This window comes from Alexandromys fortis, unplaced genomic scaffold, assembly GCF_014885135.2.
Source record: "Alexandromys fortis isolate MF-2015 unplaced genomic scaffold, M_Fortis_MF-2015_v1.1 scaffold_88, whole genome shotgun sequence".
Taxonomy (NCBI): Eukaryota; Metazoa; Chordata; class Mammalia; order Rodentia; family Cricetidae; genus Alexandromys; species Alexandromys fortis.
This window is the reverse complement of record NW_026067961.1, coordinates 4,041,260-4,058,472: the sequence shown is the minus strand read 5'-3', so window position 1 is coordinate 4,058,472 and position 17,213 is coordinate 4,041,260. Positions and strand designations below refer to the sequence as shown.

At 52.7% G+C, this 17,213-nt stretch overlaps 1 protein-coding gene across 1 annotated transcript in view; it reads right to left on the bottom strand.

The window, feature by feature from the left end:
* The window catches only part of LOC126508204 (calmodulin-binding transcription activator 1-like), a 509,816-nt gene that overhangs the window by 61,884 nt on the left and 430,719 nt on the right, over nt 1–17,213 (bottom strand). Inside the window, exon 8 of the mRNA XM_050153303.1 lies at nt 12,457–12,591. Within this exon, the coding sequence (XP_050009260.1) occupies nt 12,457–12,591 (135 nt within the window). The remainder of the gene's footprint in view (nt 1–12,456; nt 12,592–17,213) is intronic.

Sequence of the window (17,213 nt, the reverse complement as noted above, 5' to 3'; positions counted from 1 at the left end):
GATGCTCATGGTGCGGAGGTCAGGAGTGGGCCATGGTGTCATTGCTCCCCGTACCATCTGCTCACTCTGCTCTCTGAGTACCCTCCTATGGACAAGGACCTGGGAGGTTGCTGGAAAGTCAGGACAAGTAAATCCACAGGAACGCTCTGTGGATGCAGCCTGGGGCATGGTGAACATTTGAATGTGGCCGTTACCCCTGGCTGGGCAGGCAGCAACCAGGACAGTGACACAGAAGACTGGCAGCTCTTCCATGTGTCTCCAGACCAAACACTGCAGATTGGTGCCAGTGAACTGGCTCAAGACTGACTCCCCAAAGTACCACCAAGTCGGGGGAGAGGGCGGGGCAGAGTCCTCTGCGCACATCTCAGGTTTCAGCAGGAGAAAAGTCCCTCAGAGGCCTCCACTGGGGATTTCCCCATCTGCTGATGACAGAGCTGGTCCCTTGGCACATGGCACCTGATGGAGAGATGGAGTCAGGTTCCATCTCTCTCGCTGGTGTGAATGCTGGCAGAGAGCATCAGCTTATGCAGCTGGGTCACCTCTGGTGACCCTTGACCTTGGTAAAGGACTATAACCTATGTTGCTAGAAGCTCCAGGCTTTTAGTTAGCTTCCTTCTCTTCTGCCTGCATGTCTCCAGGGGTGTAGGAATGTTTGGTCATGGGAAGGAAAGGTGGAACAAGCGGAAGGGAGGGCATCGTACAGAGGGAACTCTTAGGAGGCTTCCGTTTTGGTCAGCCATGGTTTGGGTTGGAGTCACTACTCTTCTGGGCCCATGCTTCCTTCAAGTGGGCCAGAGATTGGTTTTTGTATATTGATGCTTTTCACTCTGTGATGGAAAACAGCTAAAACATTTTATTAAAACAGCTCATGTTATTGGTTACTTTGCAGTGGGCCATGACTGCAGTGTAGGAAGCCGGCTTGAAGTCTGTCAAAGACTGTTTGGAATGTCCTGGTGTCACAGAGGAGAGAGACAAGGTCACTAGACTATGCAGACAGGACCAGACATGTGTGCGTGTGTGTGGTGGAGCGTTGAAAAGGAGAGGTGTTGGCCTTGATTCCCGTCAGAGGCTGAGCGCTGTCTCCTCTGTCCTGCCTGGAGATGCACTGTCTGGGAGAGGTCCCCTTCCTCTTCACTCTCAAAGTCTCTAGAGGTGCCAACCTGCTTCCTGCCTTCTGGCTTCCTTGCTGCTGCTGTTCTCCAGATTCCTTGTCATAGGGCCAGGTCCCTCTGCTGCTAGATCTACACACCAGCATCTCCATGCTGTCCCAGAGTCTGACTTAGGAAAGCCCCCAGAAGCCAGCCAGTGGTAGAGCGAACTGGCCACGCTGCAGACTTGCTTGGCAGTGTTCCTTCCTGCAGGACCCTACATTCCGGCAGCACCCAGTGGCCAGGAGACTAGAGCTGTCTCTCCTGCTCTGACATCAGCATGCTATTTGGGTGGGGATGAATCATTAGTTGTTCCTTATTTGAGTTCAACTCCGGATTCCCTATGGGAAGAATGAGGAGGGGTCCCTCTGAGACTCTGGGCAGACACAGGACTACGAGGCCGCCCTCCTTGTGCCCACAGACCGCTGGAGAGGTCGAGGACAGTGGGAGGCACTGGGCCTTCCCACTGGGTAAGTCTGAGTGGCTCACGCCCTCTGTTGTCCTGCCCCAAGCTGCTTGGACTTGCCCTGACTCTTCTAGCTTCTTCCAAGACATGGGTCTCGATGGCTGGATGATCTTCCCCTCTTCCTCGAGACACTGGGTGTGGATGACCAAGGCCTTCTTCTCTCAGCCTCTTTGGGATCCCACCCTCTAAGTCGTCTTCCTTCCATCTTGATGACTGCACAGTGTCTTTGCTGGCTCCTCTTCTGCTTAAGGGTAAGTGTTAGACTGGCCTGTGCTTTGTTTTGCTTATTGCAGTTTGTTTTGTTTTCTTTTTGGTTGTTTTCATAGGGTTTCTCTGTAGCCCTGGCTGTGCTGGAACTTGGTCTGTAGACCAGGCTGGTCTGGAGCTCAGATCCACCAGCCTCTGCCTCCATAGTATTGGGATTAAAGGTGTGCTCCTCCACCACCACCACGAGGTCCAGCCCGCGGTTACCACCGCAAAAGCCTCTATTTCTATACCTTTAATGGGGAAGTCACACATAGTCACCATACCAACCACAAACTCATGATTCCAAACTCTCGCTTCTGTTCTGTATTTCATTCTCCGTCGTCTCCAGACCTTCAAAGCCAACTATGACCTTGGTGTCCCTGCCTAACCAGTTAAACCAAAACCAAATTCTACATTTCCTCCAGCTCCCAAATGATCCCAGGAAACAAGCCACTGCCCTCCTAGGTGTTAAAGGCCCAAATCTAGGCATCTACCCATTTAGTCCTTTTCCTCCAAATCCTTTCAGTCCAAATCACCAACAGGACCACTGATTTTACCTTCAAATGTCCCTCGAAGCCAGTGTCTCTGAGACTGTCACAAGATCTGTCAGAGCTGCTGTCATCCATTGCCTAAACTGAAGCTCGAGCCCCTGCGAAGGGAGCCTGCAAATGGAGACCCAGCGCATTTTCCGGACAGTGGCTGGGATGGCCTGGAAACATACCTGAACATGTCATGTCACCCACTTAAACACCTGGGCATGCCACCTCATCTACGCAACACACCTGAGCTCTGGGGCAGCTCCTTACCAACCTTGGATGAAGTTTTCACTCCCTACATTGGATGATGGACCTCATGTGGCCCGGCACTGCTGGCCTCTAGGGCTGATTCTCCCTGAATTCCCCCTCCTCTCCCTTCCCCTCCCTTCCTCTCCTCTCCTCTCCCCGTCCCTTCCTTTATTCTTCCCCAGGTATGCCAGAACGCCTAGCTAGTTCCCATCCTCCTAGGGACTGTGTTCTGGAGAATCTTTCTGCCTAGTATGTTCTTCCTGTGAACAGAATTCTATCCCCCCCCCCCACATCTCACCTCCCCTAGGGGCCTCTCTTACCTCATCCACCCCCCCCCAACCTTAAACACCTGCCTGGAACCTTCTCCCAGGCCAGCTAGCTCAATGTTTCTGCTCGGCACTCATGCCAGCTGGTGTTTTCATTTGCAACTTGTTTTTTTATCTTTCTCCCCACCGGACTATAAACCCCAGGGATAATTAAGACTCCCCAGGGCCTAGACCAGTGCCTGGCACCCGGCAGAGGCTTAGCACATATTTACTGGATGATGGAAGAATGAATGGCCCCAGGGGAAGGAGGCCAGGAGACGGGCTAGGACGCGCACAGCTATTTCAGGCTACATGACAGCAGAGCTGGGGATGGGGAGAAGCAGGAAACGTGAAAGAAACGAAGGAGAGAAAGGTACAAGGCTGGGTTGACCTATGGGGGAGGGAGTGATCCTCCCCAGGCTAACAGAAAAGCTAGGAAGAAGGGAGAAGTGGGAAGTGACATGAAAACAGTTCTGAGTCCCTTTGGGCACACACTGCTGCCCAAGAGAAGTCTGAATGGGGCTGTGTCCTTTGAGCAGTCGGACAGTTCTAGACCCAGGGAGACACACTGAGCTGTGGCCATAATGCACTGTGGTCTTGTGTTTGAATACTGGGTGTCTAGTCGGTGGTGCTGTCTGGAGGGGGGTTCTGAACCCTTAGAGACATATGCCTGGCTAGAAGTGGGTTGCTGAGGGAAGTCCTTGAATGCTATGTCTGACCCCAGTCCTGGCCTTGGCACTTTGCTTCTTTATTAGACACCATGTTAATCTCTCACCACCATGCATGCCTTTCCCACAATGATGGAATTATATCTTCTGAAGTCTCCACCACCATCGCCACCACCACCACCAATACCACCAGCACCACCAGTACCACCAGCACCACCATCAATACCACCAGTACCTCCAGTACCACCAGCACCAGCACAGCACCACTGCCATCAATACCACCACCAGTACCACCAGCACCAGCACCACCACCAAAATCCTTCTTTGGTCACAGCAATGAGAAGAAGCCACTGGTAGATGACACAGTGAGCCGGAGCCGAGGTTGAGCCCTCAGGGAAAGGGGGTAAAGAAAGAAGGAAGCCAACTACATAGGCACTTATAGACTTTTCCAGAAAGAGGAGCTAGTGACATGCAGGGAAGTTGAAAGGAACTGAAAGAGAGTGTGAAGGTCCAGAAATTAGGACAAAGGGGTTTCAAAAGAGGAAGGACCAATTAGCAGGGGTCATAGGACCTAAGGGGCACGAGGTCAACAAGGACCTGTTTCTTTGGCAAGGGCTACCCTGGTCCACGTGTGCATGCTATGTGGATGGGGGAGGGGTCAGAAACTGGATGCCAGTGCCTTCTCTGTTTGCCACAAGTGGGAAAGCGTCCTTTTGCCAGCAGTAGCTTCCTTTCTTCCAGACTACACCATGATCCGTGAAATAAATGTTCTCCATTGTGTGGAGCCATGTTTCCTTTACCGACTGCTGGAAGGGCTGGCTTCTAGGTGTGGGCCTGCACCCTCCTGCATACCTCAACACATCCAGTCTGCCTCAGGGAGAACAAACCCTCCTGAGGCTTCTGTGTTCTCTGCAGGTCAGTTCGCCTTCAGCACAGCTGAAGAGAGCAAGGACCACACTGGGTGTTTCTATTCATTGCTTTTTTTGTTGCTGTTCTCAAGCACCATAACCAAGGCCACTCGTGGGAGGGTTTATTTGGGTTCGTGGTCCAGAGTAATAAGAGCCCATCACCATCATGGCAGGGAAGTGTGGCAGCAAGCAGACATGGTGGCAGAACTGCTGAGAGCTCACATCTCAACGGGGAAGAAGCAGAGAGCATGCTGGGAATGGCACAGGCTTTTAAAACCTCCAAGTCCACCCCTGGTAAAACTTTTTCCAACAAGGCTTCCTTGTTGCCTCCTAGGACCCCCCAGACAGCTCTACCAACTGAATACTCTACTAAGCCAGAGACTAGCAAGGATATCTCACCCAAGCCACCACAGTGTTCTTCTAGATGCCCCTGGACACAAGTCCTTAGGAGATGGTGCACCAGGCTGTCTATCTGAAGCTCAGCATGTTTCCCCAAATCTATCTGATTTGGGAATAGGGCCAACTTACAGAGATGATTAGTCAAGATGAGTTCACAGTGACCAGATGGCTCCTTACAAGAGAACAGAGACGCATGAAGGAAGATGACCAGGTGACAGTGGAGGCAGGGATTGGGTTATATTGCCACATTATATCAGGTGACAAAGGATGTTAGCAGTCATCTGCCACTGGGGGAGATGACAGAGAACTCCTCCTTACATTCTCTGAGGGGAGCCTGGCCCTGCTGCCCTGGACCTCGGATGCCCATTTCTGCCATTTCTGGTAACTATATAGTAGCCATAGGAGAAGAATTCAGTATTCAAAGAGGAGTTACTGATGGTCCCCTTGGAGGGTCAGTGCCTCTCTCCCATAGGCTTGGGAAGCAGCCAGCTCATCCCCCAGTGACTGGGAGCCAGGTCTACAATGTAGCCAGCACCTACCAGGTTGTTCTCCCGCTTCCTCCAAGATAACATTCTTTGCTTTCTCCCTCAAGTAGCTGGGCTGAGGTAGCAATGGTTGTTTCTTTGGCCTCTGCAGGGATGGCCTTTTTCCTAAATGACCCTTTTGGGCAGGATCCAATTTGTTACTATTGCATGAAGGCAAGGTGTAGTAGCTTCAAGGAAATGTGTTCTATTACAGAAAGGAGCTCTGTACAAATCCACTTAGTGTGGTCCCAGATGTAAACAGCAGGATGCTACTTTCCCTTGGTCCCAGGTACAGGGGCAACAGATGGCCTGACTAGGATCTTCAATAGCTCAGATGCTCTCCCATCTGGATGCTGACTTGATTCTCACCCTCAGAAGGAAGAAAGCATGCAACAGAGCACAGGGCCCAAGCAGGAGGACCTACATCCCAGTCTGAGTTAACTTTAACTTCAATTTGATACAGCTAGAGTCACCCGAAAGGGGACATTCAATTAAGGGATTACTCAGATCAGACTGGCCTGTGGGCTTGTCTGTATAGGACTGTCTTGACTGATGATTGATGTAGGAGTGCCCAGCCCACTGTGGGCATCATCATTATCTCTTGGGCAAGTGGTCCTGGGCAGGAAAGAAAGCTAACTAAACATAAGCCAGCAAGAAGTCTTCCTCCATGGTTTCTGTTTTTAGCTCCTACTTGAGTTCCTGCTCAGACTACCCAGGATGATGGATATTGACTTGAAAGTATAAACCAAATAAATGTACCCCCCACCCATCCAAGTTGCTTTTGGTCAGAGGAAACTAGTTCCCCACTATTGTATGATATTTTGTTTGTGTTCTGACAAATAAAGCTTGCCTAGAGATCAGTGGGTGGAGCTAGCTACTAGTTAGCCATAGAGGCCAGGCAGAGGTGTCACACACCTTTAATCCCAGCCCTTGGGAGGAAGAAGCAGGAAGATCAGGAGTTCAAGGCCACCCTGGGCTACCAGTCTAAAACCCATCACTAGGGAGGTGGGGACAGGAATATAAAGCAGGTGGAGAGAGGATCTCCCCCATTCCATCTGAGGATTCTTAGAGGCAGGAGCCCCCATTCAGTCTGAGATTTAGTAAAGGTGAAAGTCTCTGGTGGCTGACTGTTCTGCTTCTCTGATCTTTCCGCTTTCACCGTAATATTGGACTCCAGGATTTTTAGTGATAAGATCAATCAGGATCACAGTCTGTGATGGGAACCCCACAAAGAACAGGAAGGACTGGCAGTGAGGAGACATGGAACAAGACACTGGCTGGGCTCAGAGGAAGACGTCTCTTGCCACTCAGCTCCAAGACCCTCGTGTAAGACGGACTCAAACCAATTGTGCTGCCACCTGTGTCCCCAAGGTCACTGCTCTACACAAAGCATTCAGAGACCCGAATATCTAACAAGCGAAGCCCACTCCAGATAGACTTGAAAGCTCCCAGTGTTGCTGGCTAGTTCTGATGTCAGTAAAACTGCAGTGACCCTAGAGGAGAAACAAGATGATCCTGGCCTTCCAGGCTTTAACCAGACTAGCATTCACAGCTGTTATCTAAGTCAAGACAATTAACCATTGCTGTCTTTTCTTTAAAAATATTGGAGACTAGGCATGATGTTGTATGCCTTTAATCCTAGGGCTGGAAGGCAGAGGCAGGTGGGTCTCTAAAGATTTAGGTCAGCCTCGTCTACATAGTTTCAAGCTAGTCAGGGCTCCAAGTTTTTTTTAAAAAAACCAAATTCTTGTAAATATTGTATTCTATGCTATGGTTTACAAAATTAACTTTTGTCTCTTCTTCCACCATGTGGGGAAATGATACCTTTGGACTGTCCTGGGTCTCTACCTACCCATGTCTGTTCTCTTCCATGTCACCCTGAAGGCCACATGGGGATGAATGATGGCAAGGTGGGCTGTACAGTGGGGAACCACAGACTGGTCTAGGAGGGCCTGGGTACCGTCTTGTGACAAAGTGTCCCAGAGGCTCCTCGGGAGCACATGCCACAGCACACGGGGCTTCTAGATCCCTAGAGTTCTGTAGTCTCAGGGTTGAATGCAGTGTATCTATGTCTGTGTGACTGAATGCAGTGTATCTATGTCTGTGTGACTGAATGCGCAGTGTATCTGTGTCCGTGTGATCGAATGCAGTGTATCTGTGTCCATGTGATCGAATGCAGTGTATCTGTGTCTGTGTGACTGAATGCAGTGTATCTGTGTCTGTGTGACTGAATGCGCAGTGTATCTGTGTCCGTGTGATTGAATGCAGTGTATCTATGTCTGTGTGATTGAATGCAGTGTATCTATGTCTGTGTGATTGAATGTGCAGTGTATCTATGTCTGTGTGACTGAATGCAGTGTATCTGTGTCCGTGTGATCGAATGCAGTGTATCTGTGTCCGTGTGATCGAATGCAGTGTATCTGTGTCCGTGTGATCGAATGCAGTGTATCTGTGTCTGTGTGATCGAATGCAGTGTATCTGTGTCCGTGTGATCGAATGCAGTGTATCTGTGTCCGTGTGATCGAATGCAGTGTATCTACATCTGTGTGATCCCCCAGCCCTGGTGGGCACAGGCTAGAGTTAGAAGCCAGCCAGCAGGGGACCACATGCCAGGGCCAGACCTGTTCACAGCAATATCACAGCTCAGAGGCAGCTGCCCCTCTCCCATCTGCTTGCACAGCGGGCAGGTCAGATCAGACTGAACTAGGAGGCCAGGCCTTGCCTTTTTATTCTGTCTCTAGAAAGGGTCTGGGTCTTCCAGAGGCCAGGCCAAACCCAGGGTTCTGGGAGAGGGGTACGTGTATCTATGTGTCAGAAAATAATCTCCTCTGCGCTATGAGCTGAAGGAGATCTCTGGCCTGCCTGAGCTTAGCATGGGGAGCAGGGACCTGGATATTGAAGCCTGAGGTCCCAGCTCCTGCTTCCTCCTTGTCTGAGATGACAAGGCCCCCCCCCCCAGGGTGAAGTCATCAGGCTTGTCCAGGTGACCAGCCCAGGAGAGCAGCATCCATGTCTCATTCTAGTTCTCTCTGCTGTCAGAGAAGCAGCTTAGGAAGGTTCAAGGAGACAGCAGGGTTAGGAGTGGGGGCAGGGAGCCTGTGAATCTCCTCAGCCCACCCTTCAGGATAATCAAGTGGCTGACGGGGGGGGGGGGGTACACACACAAGACACTCACAAGTTCCACTCATTGTTTCTTCCAGGGACAGAGGCCACCTTGAGGTACCCTAATGTCTGTGACCAGAAGAGTGTCTGTCTACTGTGTCCTTAGCCCCAGTGTTGAGTGCTGAGTAGCCTGGGCTTCCTCTCTTTGTGAACACAAATACAGATGAGATAGCCTTAGATCTTGGCACAGCCCTGGCAGGCAGGCACAGGAGATGCTTCCCAGAAGCCCTACCCAGACAGTTTCCTGAGAGACAAACCTCAAGGTTTGCCTACCTCCAGCCTGGAGCAGGGCCCTCCTGCAGGCCCTATTGCTCTTACCATCTTGGGGTCCTAGGGTGCAAATGACCTGGGACACTTATTCTGCATCTGGACCTCGGGGAGAAAGGGCAAGAGTGGCAGCATTCAGAGCGTGGACAGGCAAAGATGGAGGCTTTCCGATACCCCTTTCATCCCTCTAAGCCTGGCTGCTGCCAGCCTGCTTAGCTTCCAAGGGGTCTTTCCTGAAGCTTTGGAGCACTAAAGCGGATTAACACTCGTTTTTCCTTAGTCCTCTCTGCACTTACTGGGGTCCGTGAATGCAGTCACGACACAACCAGGTATTGCACGCTACCACAGGCTGCCCTGTGCAATGGGGTCTCAGCAGACATGGCTTTGTACCCAGAGCCCAGGGGGGAAACTGGTCTGGAGAAACTCCCTAGGTCTTGAGAGGGCGTGGTAAGTCCAGAAGACGCTCAGCTGCGGTGTCTGCGCCTCCCCCCTTCTGCAACCCTGCCTGCTGGTCTTGTCTTAGTGGTGGTTTGGGGACATAAATGACTGTGCCACCGAACACCACCTAGAAGAAAATCGCTTTCTGTAGGGCGGGGCTGCGCACACAAAATCTGCAGAGCAGACAAAGACCGAGCACTGGGGACAAAGACTGCAGCGGGGACAAAGATTGCTGCGAGGACAAAGGCGGAGCCGCAGCTGCTGCGTGAACGCGCATCTGCTCGCTAGTGCTCTGTGCTCTTTGCTGCAGACCAGGCGCCCCCACCTGGCCTTGAGTCTGGTAAACAAGTTCATTGTTCAAAATCAGTAAAGGCAGAAATTCTCGTTCCCAAATAGTCCTCGGCTCTGAGGCAGGGGAGGGGCAAAGAACGCCCGCCAGAGTCGAAGAAGGGCGATGCCAGTCAGTAGGAACAGCAAGGCTAACAGCTCTCAATCCCGGCGATTTTGCGCATCTCCGTCATCCCCTTTCTTTGCTAGGAAGGGCTTCGCACTCTTCCTATGAACACCCGCCGTTATCCAGCACTGTAACCCCACGGGACCCGCGTCACTAGCCGCTATGAGAAAAGACCCCGCATTGCGGCTATGCGCGCGTGCTCGCGCGCTCGGAGGGGGTGGGAGGGAGTGTGTGCACCGCGCGCGGTTCCCGCCCGCTTTGCCCCAAATCTCCGAGTGCCGCAGTCTACTCGCCCCCGCCCCCGCCTTTGCACACACGTCCCCGCTGTCTGGTAGTGAGCTGTGGTGGAGAAGGCGCCCAGTGACCGTAGCGAGGCAGGGACTGAGATGCAGAGACGCGAGAGAGGGAAGGAAGGGAGAAGCTTACCAACGCCTGGCCGCTGCAACATCTGCCTCCACACAAAGCTCACTGCCAAGCCAACCGGTTGGCGGGAGGCCAGGAGACCCCCGCCCTCCTGCTGGCTGTCTCCAGCACTGGGGCAGATTGTGCTGCTGGCGGTCTTGGCGCTGATACCCTCCCCCCACGGACCATCAGACCGGTGAAATGGTGGGCAAGCTACACACATTCATTTAGGAGTTCTAGAAGAAGCCGGGAAGGTCCCCGATTCCCAGTCAGGCGGGGTCACATAGTCCCGTTGACCCCACCTCCACTCCCCTCCCATTACTTGAAAGAACTGCTGGCCAAGAACAGTGGGATAGAAATGCCACCAGGTCCTTCTGTAGTGCTTCTGGGCCTTCGTGGGTAGCAGCCCGACCTTTCCCAACCAGTCTGGAGCTAGGGTTCTAACTGGGTCCTGCATGGTAACACAAAGTCAACGTTGCTCAGATGCCCTGGTCTTGATGCTATTTTTCCTGCCTCCTGCCAAGGGGTGAGGGTATTTCAGCCTGGAGGCCTGAAGAAAAGAGAACTCAGTCTTGGAACAGAAGGCAGCTGGGAAGCAGGTACCCAGATTAGCAGCAGGTTTTGATGTGGCCTAGGACCCAGGGGTGTGTTTGTTATAAGGTAGGTAATCGGGCCCCCCCCCCCCCCCCCCCGCCCATGCAGCATCCTCCCCTGCCTTCCATTAGTCATAAGCACCAGTAGGTTACCTGGCTTTCTGGGCTTCCAGGGACCAGCTGATGTTTTGTGTGCTCGAAGCTATTGCTTAGCCTGAGACTCTGCTTTCAAGACAGGGCTCTACACTGGTCCTAGCATCCTTGGGATCCACCCTCATAAAGCTGACTGGGTCACTCCAGGAGAGCCAGGGCTCTGTAAGAGCTTCCTGCTCCATTCCCCATTTGTTCTGCAAAACTGAAACCGGATTTCCTGAACAGGAGCCCCTGGTCACCCTGCCCTTCTCTGTTACATACTGCAGGTCATCGGCTCACACTGGCTCCAGCCTCAGCCAGGGATGCTGCCAACACCAGCTCCCAGGCAGTGCTGCCAGGGTACAGATGCCTGATGACCCCAAACCACCTCTGGGAGTAGCTCCGGAGAGTTCATGGGCCAGGGAGGCTGCCAGACATCCTGTGGCTATGGGGGCAGGGGCAGGGATAAGGTTAGACTGAAAACACTGAGCTCTAGAAAGTCCTGTGTGTACAGGGTATGAAGCAGCATCCAATGGGAGAAAGGCCGAAGTCAGAAGGCCACATGGTTACCGTGTGTGAGTGGTACATAGCCCTTCAACATCCAGGCACTGTTGCAGCTTCCAACAAAGGTACCCCATAGTCTGTCACCTCCATGACCTCTCCAGATACTAGGGTCTTGGATGTGTACCCTTTGCAAAACCCTGCCCCAGGCTTGCCAGCTCCAGCGCATCTTGCATCATGTCCAAGGGGAAGCCAGGAAGCCTCTAACCCTGGAACCCTTTAGTCTGTCTTTGCCATTTTTTTTTCCTGCAGAGATTTTGTTGCCCCCTAGATAAAAGAAACCTATTCATCAACTAAAGGCCAACCCCACTGACCCTAGAAGCCCCTGCCCCTCCATGGCTAGCAACTTCTACTACCTCCTTTGCAATATACTTTCAGCCACGGTCATGAGCCTGGGCCTGCCTTAGAAGCTGCACAGGGCACAGGCTTAAATAGAAAGAGCCAAGAAGCTGGGATAATGGGAGTGATGAGCTTTTAGGAGGCAGCTTGGCTAGTTAGTGATCTCAGTTCCACAGCCTGGCGACCCAAACCTCTGAATCTGAATAAAGCCTGGGCCTGAGATGCCCCCACAGCACTTACACTGCTACCCTGCCAGGGGTGGAGGACTGGGATGCCTCCAGGATGCCCCCTTCTTTCTGTAGAAAATTCAGAAGCAGCACTAGAGGCCCATAGTAGCTGTTTGAACTTGCTGCTGGGGCCCACGTAACTCCCAGGAGCTTAACTACTCAGACACCTTGACAGGAGTGACAGCTACAAGCCAGCTTCACATACTTCATCTGTCCCCAAGAGGGGCTGAATTAAGATAGGGCATGGCAGTGACCAGACACAGGCTGACCTACAGGATATACTCATAGTCCAAGGGGAGGACTCAGCAGGTCCTCCTTTGTCCAACTCTGACACCCCCTCCTGCCCCTCTCTTCCAGATCCTTCTTTTTCACATCTACACACCAGCTCTTCTCCCTCTATGCCCAACAAGGTAACCAGGATGCTGTTCTTACCGTCCAGTGACAGCCAGTCGTGCTGAGAGGAAGGGAGTGTTGGCAGCGCCCGGGCTTTGTACTCAAACACCACCGAGTTGGAGATGATCTGATTGTTGAAGGCAACTTGTAGGGTCACAAGACCCGTGTCGTGGGCTGAAAGTCAGAAAGAGAGAAGTCAGGGTGAGGGCCCTTCCTCATTACCCCTGTTTCAGTTAACAACCAACTATTAACCCTACCCATGCCTACCTATTTCACAAGGCCCAAGGGTGGCATTTCTGGGAAAACTCTTGGCTCTGGATTCATCAGGTTTCTGGCTGGGATCCCCAGAGGACCCCCTGCTTGTTAGTTTTTTGTTTTTTGTTTTTGTTTTGTTTTGTTTGAGACAGGTTCTCACTGTATATAGCCCTAGTTCACCTGGAACTCCGTAGTTCAGGCTGTTGTCAAATTCCTAGAGATTTGCTTGCCTCAACCCCTGAGTTCTAGAATTAAAGGTATATGCCACACACCTAGAAAGCCTCTTTGGTTTTAACTGTGCCCCCTGGGATGGGCAGGGACCTGAGCTCAGCACAGGTGGCTTGTCCCATCCATCCTTCCCAGGGTCAGGAACATCTGAGGATTTGTATTTATTTTGCCTCCTCCTGCAGCCATGTCTTGACTCACTTTAGGTAACACCCTCAGTGTTTTAGGAGCTCCTCAGCCTCCTGCTGACAGCCAGAGCTTCATCTGTGGCTCTTATCGTGGCCCTGTTGGCCTGAGATGCTGAGGGCCAGGTAGCTACTGAGCCAGAGATGCGAGCTCAAATCTTACACTGCTTTCCAATGACTTTGGGAAAGCAGGAGCTTGTATTCTAGTGCAAACACAGGGCTCAACGACTTCTGAATGAGCTAAATAAATGGATAAAAATGTTCTCGTTAGGGCAGGAGAAAAGCCAGCTGGAGGAGGAGAAATATTTCTGCCGGGGTGGAGGCAGCTGTTCTTTGGTCTCCAGTGATATCTTGGAGGCTGTACTGTGGTCCCCCCAAAATGTCCGGAGGCAGCGGTGGCTATGCTAGGGCTTCTTCCCCTAATAGGGGTCAGGTTATGTTTTCTGGGTACTGCTTTTCTGGAGCTGGGACACCAATACTCAGGGCCACCCCCGGCCGGTCGGCTGGATTTCCAGGGAGGACGCATGGGATCGTGTTACTGTTTGGGCTCTTGGCTTTCAGAAGCCTACGGGCATGAGGAAGCCATCCAAGTCAGCTGCTCCTGAGGACAGGGCAAAGCTCTGGCTTCCCTCAGAGGACATCTGCAGATTCCACTTCCGATGGGAAACCCAACTCATCGGCAGTGGCCTCTCTCCAACTGAGGTGTATGTAGAAAAAAGGTCTCGGGGATATCATCATTATCCAAGTGTGACCAGTAGGTTTTCCTGCTCTGCTCCCTGGCTGGATGGGACCCATGGTAGTGTGTGTGTGTGGGGGGTCATTTAGGACCTCCCATGGTGCTTCTCTGGACAGGGATCCCCAGTGATACCCAGAGTCGTCTGCCATTCAACTACATCCCTGGGCAAAACTCCAAGACTGTGGTTACTATTCTCCCCTACAGACGTGTCTGGTTTACCAACGGGAAGGAAGGGCTGTGGGAATTCCTCGTGTGATCCCAAGGAGCTCTGCTCTCAGGGTGGGGAAGCTGTAGTCTCTGGTGTCCAGTGTCCAGCCAAGGACCCTCTACCATTGCTCTTGCCACTGTCCTGACATCTACACAACTCCCAGCGCTGCTGAACGGAGCAGAGTCTCGGGCATTCCCACCATCCCCAGAGATGCAGTGTGAGGGTGGGGGGGGGGAGGGCGGGAGGGGAGGGCTGCCACTGTGTTGCTGGTATCAGGCCCAGCTTCCTTGACTCCCTCTCAGATAGCCAATCAGCAATTCTCAGCTCCATTCATTCCTGTCTCCATGGCTTCCGCGCAGAAGAACCAAACCTTGCTTGGCCGACACAAGGGCCCCCTGCTGAAGGCAACCATGTTCCTGCTGCGGGGGGGTGGGGGGGTGGGTGGGTGGTGGTGGTGGTGTCTTGTAGCACCCTTAGAGGAGGTTACCAGGGAGTCTTTTTCTCTAAAAGTCACCCTACCCTTAGCCCTGTTCTCCTGTTTTCTCATTTAGGCTACTGTTTCTCCTAACCCATTCCCTCAAAACTAATCCTTAATCCTTTTTTAGATAGGGTAACACTATATAGCCTTGGCCAGCCAGGAACTCACTCTGTAGACCAGGCTGGCTCCACCTGCCTCTGGTCCCCTCACCCCACCCCATGCTGGAATTAAAGGTAGGTGCCAGCACAGCACACCCTGTTCAGAATCATCTTTTAAATACATAATTTAGACCAAATCATTCTGCTGCCTAAAACCATTGACTTCCCACGCGAGTACAATTAAATCAGACTCCAGGGTGCCAGGCCTCTCCCTGCCTCAGGGCCACCATGCCCCTCTCATCCTCGGCCTGTTGTAATAGTCTTCCATCCTTCCCAAATCTGGCTCAGTGCCATCCTTCTGCCAGCCTCCAGGGGATGTGCCTCCGAGGCCTTCGAAGGAACTGCTACTGTGTATACCCTCTCCACTTGTCCTCACTGCCTCTCCTAGCTCCTTTGTTATTTTCTGTCTCCCTGGAGCAGAGTGTCAGCCCCCAGTAGCCGAGAGCCTGTTGGTCCAGCTCTTCATGTTCAGCACTCTAGCCCATGGCAAGAGCCTGTTCTCATCACCTGTACCTCCGCTGAGTGGGCTGTCTGAACCCGTGTTCTGCTCACTTGGAGTTCCATCTTTTGCCCTCTGATGACTTCCTAGGAGACCAGGTGGGGCTTGCAAGCCAGCAGATATCTTGGTAGAATCTTCCACCTCTGGCTCTATTCTACTGCAGCTGGCCTTGCTTGGTAGCCTGACTTGACTGACTGCCCCTGGGCTCAGGACAGTCCTAGTCCAAGTGTCTAGTGTTGCAGTGATAGGGGGAACTTGGAGGGGTTCTGCTCGCTGTCAGGTTTGGTTTTGCCCAGGCAGGTGCTCCAGGCTGCTAGGAGGTTGGCATTTGTGTCCTCCGTGCCTCCTCTCCCTTCCCAATCTCAGCCTCTCAGGTGGCCTGGCTTCTGTTCACCTGCCTCTGAGTCACTTCTTGCTGGCAAGGTCAGTTTGGTTCTAGCGTCTGGGGCTATCCATTAAGATCAGCTTCAGTTTCCTCTGGGAGACCCCAGGATGCCATCCCTAGCGGCTGGTATCACCTCTCAAGGGAGAGGTCGGTTGATTTGACCCAGGCTCTTTGGACTAGAAGCTCTTCGAGCCAGGTGCTCCTGGGAGCTTCAGTCTAGGCATCCGCTCAATCCATGGCAATCAGGAGACTCTTACAAATGATTTGGAAAATGATGAAACAAGGAACGAGTGAACCAATCAATCAATCAATCAATCACCCAATAGGACCTGTTTCAGACTGGATGTTAAAACTGATCTATCCTCACGGGACATGCTCTGTGAGGTTGGCTGCCAACAGGAAGTGCCAGCGGTCAGGCCACGGCACTCAGCCTCTAGTTTTGTGGCATCTGGTTGGAGACAGGCTATTTTAGAAGTGTCCCAGTGACTAGGCAAGACAGTAGCCTGGGTGGACTCTGTGGATTAGCACTGGGACCCCGGAGTGCAGCGAGATCATGAGAACTACCTGAAGAGACAAGAATAGCCCTGGCTCCCTCCCCTTGCTGTCTTTGTGAGAGGAGTGCCAGAGGCAAGAGCTTCATGACCCTTGGTTGTTCCATGTTCCCAGCCATCTGGAAGGAGGTCTCAAAAGACTGAGGTTCAGAGGCACAAATCTCCAAGGTGAAGTTACACACACGACACATGGTCGACCAGGACCTATCTGGGTGGGACTGATTCCAGCCCCTAGAATCCTCTGCGTCCTGACCTGGGATACCATATGGGGTCACACAAAGCCCTGTCCTTGGTCAGGAACCTGGGGCAAGGTCTAGGGATTTAGCCAGGTACAGGAAGCGGCGTCTATTTATGGGCCAGGCGAGTCTCCTTTCACAGCAGGTGCACAGTGGACGGTTTAATAGCATCCCGCCCTCTCTTCCGCGCTAGGATGGGCTGTCTTAGCACAGGGTGGCCATCTGGATGGCTGCCGTCCAATTTCAGCAGTACTGCTGGGAGGACCTGGGGCTGGGTAGGCCCTCTGGAGACAGCCTTGGCACTGAGGGGAGCTGGGTCGGCAGTGAGAGGCTGCTATAGGCACCAGCCCTGGCTGCCCAAGGCATGAGGAGTGAAGGAGGTACTAGGCTGGGCTGGACATTTGATGCCAATTCCCCTGAAGCAGGGCATTCTGATCTGGTGGGTTGCAGAGGAAGGGAAAAGAAGGAAGAAGGGGCAAGGAGGAAGATGAGAAGGGGGAGGAAGACAGGGCAGGAAGAGGAGGGCAAGGGAGAGGAGGCAGGAGTGGGGGAGGGGGAATGGTTGGTTTGTAAGCTCCACAGTGCCATGTAGGGGACAGGGTGAGCAAGTCAGGCAAGCAGTGAGGAGACCACAGCAGATTGTAGGGGATCCCTGTTGGCCCGCACAACTCTGGCCAGCCTGCTTCTGCCCGGAAGTCCCTACTTTTCTTCCCCATCCTGGCCCTCTGCTAGAAGTACTCTTCCTATACAAGCTCTCTGGCTTCAGACAACGGAGGATGTCCCTCTGCCTCTTTCCACCCCATCCTCCTTGTTCTGCCTCTCCTGTCCCTTGCCCAGGCTAGGTGGACCAGCTGCCCACCTAACTGGTGACGTGGGAGGT